Source organism: Tigriopus californicus, chromosome 6 (assembly GCF_007210705.1).
Source record: "Tigriopus californicus strain San Diego chromosome 6, Tcal_SD_v2.1, whole genome shotgun sequence".
In the NCBI taxonomy this organism is placed as follows: Eukaryota; Metazoa; Arthropoda; class Copepoda; order Harpacticoida; family Harpacticidae; genus Tigriopus; species Tigriopus californicus.
In genome coordinates, this window is record NC_081445.1 from 5,665,266 (window position 1) to 5,674,094 (window position 8,829).

General features: G+C 41.0%; 2 protein-coding genes across 3 annotated transcripts in view; one reads left to right on the forward strand and one right to left on the reverse strand.

Annotated features, from left to right (window-relative positions):
- LOC131881619 (mitochondrial 2-oxoglutarate/malate carrier protein-like) overlaps positions 1-1,374 on the reverse strand; it is a 6,506-nt gene extending 5,132 nt beyond the window's left edge. Inside the window, exons 1-4 of one of the 2 annotated variants that reach the window (XM_059228532.1) lie at positions 1,232-1,374; positions 959-1,166; positions 681-877; positions 241-365 (exon numbers count right to left, since the gene is read on the reverse strand). In XM_059228532.1, coding sequence (XP_059084515.1) covers positions 241-365; positions 681-877; positions 959-1,166; positions 1,232-1,328 — 627 coding nt within the window. In that variant the 5' untranslated portion in view covers positions 1,329-1,374. Of the gene's footprint in view, positions 1-240; positions 366-680; positions 878-958; positions 1,167-1,227 lie in introns of both variants that reach the window. The other variant, XM_059228533.1, reaches the window with a different exon arrangement.
- Positions 1,375-2,424: 1,050 nt separating this feature from the next.
- The window catches only part of LOC131881620 (uncharacterized), a 7,684-nt gene continuing 1,279 nt past the window's right edge, over positions 2,425-8,829 (forward strand). Inside the window, exons 1-2 of the mRNA XM_059228534.1 lie at positions 2,425-5,734; positions 5,811-5,967. Coding sequence (XP_059084517.1) covers positions 5,574-5,734; positions 5,811-5,967 — 318 coding nt within the window. The 5' untranslated portion in view covers positions 2,425-5,573. The remainder of the gene's footprint in view (positions 5,735-5,810; positions 5,968-8,829) is intronic.

An 8,829-nucleotide genomic window follows, 5' to 3' on the forward strand; every position in this document is an offset into this window, starting at 1 on the left:
TACTTGCGTGGAGGAAAGTCCAAAAAGTCATTCCTTCTCAAGGATTCATTTTTGCGAGCATGAAAGGCAGTTTTTTTCCCCCTAAGATGATGATGATGACTAGTAGGGGGCTTGAAATGTTGAATTATTGGTCATGAAATCTCGTTGGTAACAATGAAGCGACTGAACGCAGCATTCTCTCATTCCTTTCGGTGGCTCATGGGTAGGTGAGAGAATGGGTGGGCTTATATATCGTCTCACCTCAGCGGGCGTTCCCACGAAAGCCCCACAAGCGCCAGCCGTCATCCCCAAAGCAGCTTTCATGAAGAAACTCGGTGGGCTCCCATCGGGATTGGAAAAGTTTTCAAACAACCAGGTGTAGATTCCTGAAATAGACCGCTCGGTTAGTCGTGATCATGCTGCCAATTAGGGTCGCAATCGTTCCAGCACCCCATTTTGATATGCGACATTACGGCAACAACAAGCGTCACGTTCATCTATCACAACCGGCTTGATCATTATTGTTATGTCGTGGTGCATGAATGAATACCAAATTGTCTACATTGCCCCAAACCCCGAGATCCTCACGAATATAGATAGCCTCGACATGCGAGTGTTGTTGGTCCCCGCCTTCACATTACATTCATTAATACGATAGGCTACGACAAGTTTGCAATGGGTTCACACAGACATCCAAGTACCTAAACGGGTGGTCGTGTAGGTGGCTTGTCGCAGCAAACCCGCCGACAACCCATTGTACAATTTCATCACGCCTTCATTCTTCACCACGGACGTGATGACCGACAAGGAAGTGGGTTTGGGTCCGGGTTGCTTCTTCATGATCTGCATCCGGTTCTTGACCAGATCCAGCGGTTGCACAAAGCATGTGGCTCCCATTCTGGAAATAGAAATCAGAGCTCAAAACGGTCGGGTTGGACGGCCTGCTGACGGCCTGCTCTGCGGGCATGATGAGGTGTACCCCGCCGTTCCACCGAAGAAGAACTTCATGGCTTTGGGAATGGTAGCTGGAGCACTTGGAGCAGGGGCATCTTTGGTTTGACGAGACATGACGTTGGGGGTCACTTCCGTATTCGAGCGAGAAGTGTGTCCGATTCGTGCGTGGATGGTTGCGCCCGTGGGAAACTCGATGTTATGTCGTCCTCCCTTCACTTGATTGGGCTGGCAAACTAGCGATCAATGGAATCAATGGACGGCTTCTTACACAGTCAGTGAATAAGGCTTACTTACTTACACTTCCTTGCTCGTTGAATTCGCAACACTCGCTCGCCTGCTCGGTCATGGGCTCGGTGGCCAGCTCTCGATTCAGTCAGCTGAGTATTTACTAACATCCCTTCCACGAACGCTCGTCGCTCGCTCGCTCATTCATTCATTGTGTGGTTAGAGCCATGGAGTTAGTTGGGCCTAAGTCCGTTTATTTTGGTTCAAAGATTGATGAGGCCAAAGCGAACATTGGCCCGGTGCATCATCCATGGTTCATTCAGCCCTGCTATGGTGGATTAGCAAGGAGCACAGAGGGGGAATTGCTCATCGAGGTTGGGTGAATGGCGGTCACAAGACCCCAAGGGGAAAGATGGGAAAAATGGCACAGACAGAGAGTACACATAGACCGACGACTAACGCATAACGTGACTGATTATTGGCCCGTGATGGCGGTCCTGCCGGTCCTGCCGGTCCTGCCCTCCTATCCTGATCGGTTCCTTTCAATGGGAAGAGAGAGCAAGGCGGAAATTCAGGTTGAGACAAGACGGAGTGCGAGAAAATGGTGCTTTTTCATCTATGGTGGGTGTTCCATGTTTTGAATCGATGAACTTTCTACATTAGTAATATTTTTGTTCCAAAGATCGGTGTTATCAATCCATGAAAGAGTCCCGTTATCTATCTATTGAACAGGCACGCCTCGTGGATCGAAGATTGGTGGGCGCTAATACGGTATAGGTAGATAAGGCATCATCGTCAAACTGCCACTTTTTTTCCTTTTTTTCCTATTCAATATTTAGATACACGTATAGGCTCCCAATATGAAATGTTATGAATATTGATGCTTCCGTATTCGCTACGAATTCGCCTTGCGAAGTAAAGTGGAACTCAAACCCTGATTGTATGAAGCAAAAGTCAAGGCGTTAGTCGTTACTAGATAAAAGGAATGAATTTCATACTTATAATTAACTTGGTCAAAAAAAAGTAATTCGTTACACAACCGTGACTCGCCAAAAAATGTTATGGCGCTACTCTTTACAATTACTTAGACGACCAAAGTGTCATTTCCCCTGCCTTTGCTGAATTTATGGTTTTATTTTTATGTTACAAACAGTCCTAAAATTTAAAGTTTTTCTGCCAACGTGTTACGCTAGTGAGCATTGATATTGTTTACTTGCTTAGCCCTGCATAACTCCCATTCTTGGCCATACCCGTTCGGCTAAGCCTATGGAAATGCATTAAAAGAAAATCATTTCTTTTCCAAATTTGAACTACTTCAAGAGTTCAAATTTTTGGAGGAAGACATCGCTTTTCAAACCTTCGTAAATTCGAAACTTTTTCAGAAATGTTTTCAGTCATTTTTCCACTTTTTCGACCTTTCTTTTTTTTAACTTTTTCTTTCTATTTTACACATATTAGGACATTTTTGCCCTTTTATTGGAATGTGGGTCCTTGTACCCCTCCTTCTTAACTTGTTTTTCCTTGTTTGGGACCTTTTTATTTGTTTCTATGCAACCTGATCAAGTGAAGAATTAAATCCTCAGCCAGAACCTGCTTGCATTTTTTTCGGTGTTGGTTTTCACTGTCTTTAGTAACTGCCGTTGGTGGCCCAATTCGCCATCATGAGATTTTGAATTTTGCCGCGCTTTGTGGCGCTCGTATTGGTTAGAGACCCTGTATTGGTTACTGTGTCCACCAGTTATGCTTAAAATTCCATGGAGAAGGCGGGAAAAGCCACACCTCTACATTGCTGTTATTGTTCAAAAGATATTGAATAAAAAATCCATGAAAATCGAAGCCATCGCTGAAGGGTCTTAGGTTGTCGTGGTCTTGTTCTGGGCAGAAGGTCCCGGCACACACACCTTGTATAATTGAAATGATAGATTATGATTTTTGCAGTTGTTGCCACTTAAACTTTATCCAATATTTGATCTACCAAGAAATTTGAAAATCAAATTCAACTCCCTTTTTCTTCAGTTTGGGATGGTCTGCAAAAAAGAGCTGCTGTGGAGCTTCATTTATGTGCAGGCATGGGTTTAATCCGACCCAAATTCCTTTTCGAACCAAAGCACCCTCAGCAACAAAAAGAGCAGGCTTCAGAAGAGAATCAATTGTTAATTATGACATCGTGTTTGAGCTAATAGGGGCTAAAGCCACCTTTCCTTGATGTAACAATTCTTTTTGTAATATTGAAACTTTATTTTCTATCTTTCGCCTTTTATTTCGGCTAAGAAGGCAACTTATTTTGGATGTTCACTAATGACGATAAAACAATAAAGTGGTGCAAATGTAACAATATTTGAAATCATAAACACATTTAAAGTTTTGAAAAGCAAGCGCAATTTTCAGCCCCGCGCTTCTTTCTTTATGATTTTGGGATGTATATAAATTCAAGTTTCCTCAATTGCCAAGGGAGAAACAAAACATTATCAGCCACTCTGGAACGTGAAACAAGGAACGAGTGATGGTATTTTTTTTGTTCTTTGGGTCGTTACAATTACACCATTTTAAAATGTAATGGGATTGCAGATCCTTTTTGAAAAAAAGGAATGAATTGCAGTAATCTCGTTACTACTGCCCTGGCAAAAATATAGACCAAGTGCCGCGCCAACCTGCTCCATGCATGATATTAGATTTGTAATTTAATTCATTTTTTACTGGCTTTCAAAAATCCAAGATTCGCTCCTTCACTTTGTAAAATTGGGCTCTGGCCCTGAAACTATTTCACGAGATTTTGTCATAAATTTCTAGAAACAAGCTTCAATTTATTCAAACATTTCAAAAAAAAAGTCTGTCGCTTTTGCGTACGGTATTGACCAGACAACGGAAAAGCTATCTTTACAAATCACATTTTTTCACGTTTTTAGCCTTAAAATCGACTTTTAATCACCTGTTTGCCTATGCCACTAATCTAAACAGGTTGCATGTTGCGTTTCAAAAACAGCTTTTTGATCAAGTGACTCTTCCAATGCTTGAGTTGCATCGAATTTCTATTTTCTCTGTTCTAAACTAACGCACCTAGCACATCACAATTGATGAATGAATCATCTTGAAAATAGAAAGCCAGAATGACCAAAATTTCCAAGAAATTTGCAATTGCGTCACCTTTTTTCCTGACAATCCCACTTGTCATTGTAAACGTAGAATGCCGTTAGCGAGGATGCTTTTGTATTTTGATTCCACCAATTTATCTGCAATTTTATCTGGCGTTCTACAAATGGGCTTTTTTTCAATGATAAAAAGTCAAATGATTCCGAATCAGAATTTCTACGATTCATGACTTATTGTGTGGTATTGTGGCACCTTAGCCTTGGTCCAGTGAGAACGTGCGATGCGTTCAGAAGAAACCAGACGACTCGGTTGTACCAAATAATGCTGGAACCAAGGCCAAGTTTCGCTCAACCTTCCGCTCCGTTCCGCCTCAATTAGACAGCCATTCCCATGGACTAAATATATTTTTTTGAAATTCCAATTTGCGATACAGTATGTAGCCTACATAATGAATTCTGAAGACGCCGTTCTTTCAGACTTCCTAATCGCATCTTTTTTCCTTGAGGACAAAGTCATGCATGAACAGCTTTCTCCAAAGTATTTTGGCATGTTTCACTCTTCCACCGGTTTCAATGGCGAAGAGTTTGATGATCGTCTTGTCCAAATGCCCAAATTGATGATCTCAATCAATCGTGTCAAGCACCACTACCAACCACCATTGAGGTTGCTGTGTTGATGGCAAGTCCTTAATGGCCAGGACCTTTTGCCTGTCCAGCCTTTGTCACATCATCTCTCACAAAGGGTGCGTGACTCGGGTAACAAGCGAAGGTTGTCCCCCCAATGAGGTCGAAACAACGATGTAACGGTGATATCTCCAATCAGATTTACGCTACAAATGACTGGAAAATCGTGATATGCATTTCGGAGCCTTGAACAAGAAATAACGGGCCATGATGTCCTCATTCATTCTTTGGGTTCGTGAGACCGGAAAATGGGGGATCGCATTGCATTAGATGGAAGTGCAATTGTGGCAAAATGAAATTCCAGGTTCCGACAGCCTAATCGCCTCCTTCTTTGTCATTCTGACGGATTTTCAATATGCCGCCATATATGGGAAGATCCCGAATAAGGCCTCTCAAAGTTCAGGTGCTCAAGGTTCTTGAGGCGTTATTCCAAAATGCCCCACATTGCACCATGCCAAAAGACGGATCACCCACTGAGATACATGTGTCAAGTTTCTCGAGCTCCGAAATTCAAAGTTCATTTCGAGCCCAAATGGTGAATCATGGTGCCAACTGATCTCCGTCTCAGAGTCCCTTGACAATCGCGCTGGTTGAGGCTGTGCACTTTTTTCCTCCCCCAAACGGCTCAAATGCTTCCCCGCGATGATAGGAACGAATAAAAGGACGGCCTCGAGACTGCCGGCCTCTCGTTCTCGTTCTCTTGGTCCCTCGCAATTTCCTCGTTCAGTCCTCGAGAACCATCCGACGGAAGAGCGTGGTGCCATTGCTATTGGTTACAGATTGAGTCAAAGTATGGGTGGTGGGTAAGAGAGTCGACGACAGATACGATGCGGTTAATGTCGAGCACTATTTGTTCCATCATGGAAAAGGTTACTCTAGATTTCAGAAAACTTGCCTCTCGGTCTCGATTTGCTGCGCTGTGCTGTTCTCGTTCATGGTGGTGGAGTCCATGGGTGGCTTAGTAGCCTACAAGTACAGTCCCTTGGGCGGTGAGCTCAGATTCATTCGAAATCCTCAGCGACCCATGGTACAAAGGGTAAGGCTTCCAATTCACACCATTCATGGTTTTGAATTTGAGCACGAGTTTTATGAAAGCAAATAAGCAAACGGGAAATCAAACGCTTATTCCAATCCAAGTCTTGAGATAAAACTTGTGCCTTGACAAGGTGTTTTGGTGACTTTTATCTTCTTGGAGTTGGACTATGCAGCTCAATACACGTGCTATGGATAAGTAAGAACTTCTTAATTACTTTTCTTACCCAAAGAGCTTAAAACTGAAGTTTTGTAGCTTTCATTGCGAGTTTTGGCAATTATGAACCTTCAACGCTCAATCTGAAAGGCACCAAGAATCCTTTAACACAGACGAAGCAAGGCGTGTTCTCCAAAAAAAGAAACATCACAACAAAAATATTTATAATTTCTATTTATAAAACATACTGATTCTCAATATCAGTGGGTTGAGAATATATTTTCATTCTTTCCTCGATCTTTGAATTTCGGCCAATTTGGATAAAAACTACCATTTCCAGTACGGACGGCATGCATTTGGGGCAACCACCCACTGTATTTTTCCTCTTGAATCATCCTGCCTTGCTCAAGCACAATATGAGTCATATCCGCCCTAGATTGACTTGACATGAAAAACTGAAAATCCAGATTTCAGTCAAGTTTTTCATGTTAAGGTTTGAATTAGGAAGTCTCGTACTTCCCTTTCAAAGTGACATACTATAGATTAATTAGTCAGTCGTTTTTGCCGCTATTAATATTTATTTTGAATCCGAAGATCGAAATGAGTGTATTTCTTTGAATATGTCTTTAATTGTCCCATTATTGAATTATCCAGTTGTTGTAAAACTCAAAATAAGAGCAGGAATTTTGTAGTTGAAATGTATCTGAAGCTGTTCCATTGGACCATTTAAAGATTTTGAACGGCCATTGCTCATCCATCTAATACTAAATTCTAACAACGTGAATTGATCACCACTTCAATTATTCTGTCTGTGTTTTTTTTAAATTTGAGTCATTTGAGCCTTGTAATTGGATCAATACGGCAACACGAATTACTCATACTTGTACTCCGTGGTTTCATATTTGAAATGTCTGCACTCTCCATACTAAGACACTAAAACTCAACCGAAAGAATGCATATTACTTCGCAGATTATCATTATTGTTACAATGTTTATTCAGTGCGGAATATTCCGAATGACAATGAACCTTTTTTCGTCAACTAATACCATTGTTGATCGTTCAGTCCTGGAAACGCAGTTCCAATTATAACGATTTGCTTACCTCTGAAGGGAGGCTTTTCTTTTCAGCCAAGCGTTACACATCTGCCACCCTGTCATTGTTCAATATACGTAAAATACTGAGGGAATAACACTTTCTGGCCCTTTATTCCAGATTTGTGTTTGACTAAAATTCAACTTCTTTGTCATTACTATTCATGAGTTTAGTGCAGCTTTTGGACTTTTTGGGGGGGGGATCTAAAATGTGATGAGTTTTGGTAAAATCTTGCGATCATAAAGGAAAAGGTTGCTAAAATATATGAATTCTGCATTGGCGTGCCTTCATCAAGGTATCTTTATGTGAGATATATATCACCATTTGGATTACAGTTTCGTATGTGTAGCATCCTTCCCGGAAGACCCATCATTCATTGCCTTGAATTTTCCAAAACTAATCATTATGAGATGAGCCAGATATCTGGGAGTCGAATTATAATTAATGAAATTATTCACCTGAAAAAAGATCTGATGTGTTTGAAGTGCTTCCTGACATTTTTCATGTTGTTCAAATTCTCTCGGTTTTCTTTTAGTAATGCCGTACAAATGATGTGCGAGATGCCAAATGGTATAAAAAGACAAAACCAATTTCGAATTCCATACCATTTATTATGAGAGGGAAAATAAGCCTTTTTAGCGCGCCTATAGTTTTGCAATTTCTGAAGATCTGCAATTTTAGGTGATTTTTTGAGCAATTGCACTGCCAATAGAGGCCATTTCTATTTCCAAATTTGTGCCAACCCTAAAATTGCTTCCGGGTGCCGCGATCAAGAAATTGTCCCTTTAGAATGGATAGTCACGAACGTGGGTATAGTCTACATCTCTCATAAAGTCAGAAAGTTTGTTTGTTTAGGATGGAGCCTTGGAGATCCTTACTCAAGCCAAACTGGCACTTGGCAGAATGGTGTGGTGATCATTTGATCTTGTGAGAATTGCCAAAGTCCTTTTGTGTAAGTGGTTGTTTTTTTTAAAGTCCACTTGACACGAGTCAGCCCTTTCCATGGTTATGACTGCGTATTATGTTATTGTTGATAAAAGGCACAAACTCACTAACACAATGGAGCATTCCTATGGCTTGCTTTGAATAGGGTTTCATGTACAAGCTCGTATTGTTCATTTGCAAACCCAATGATGCGGAATAGCGCAATGTGCGGAAGAAAAATGTCCAAATGATATGTTTTAAGATGAGGTTTTGTATCAAAAGACCTGTCAATCCTGCAAAAGGATCTTCCAGAAGCATGGGGAACTTATTCAGTTTTGAGGATCTTGATATACGTAGTATTCTACTTTGTTTATCACTGGAACCCTGGATATATACATTAGTGGCATGGCAAATTCCAGTTGAATAGGTCCCATTTTTTCCATGTATTGATGTAAAATTTCAGGCGCAGTTAGATTAACTTATCTTCTCAAACATGATTTCATTGCAAAAAGAATGAATAACGTATTTGTAAATGAATAGAATTCGTTCTTGGGTCAAGAATCTGAACTGAAAGGAACACCCTAGACCATAAATATCATCAAATCAATGCCCTAGACCAACAGTTTTTGGGTATGTTTGGGTCCGCAGCTCTCTCAGAAGCAATCTGAAAGCCAATTAATTTCAAATGATAT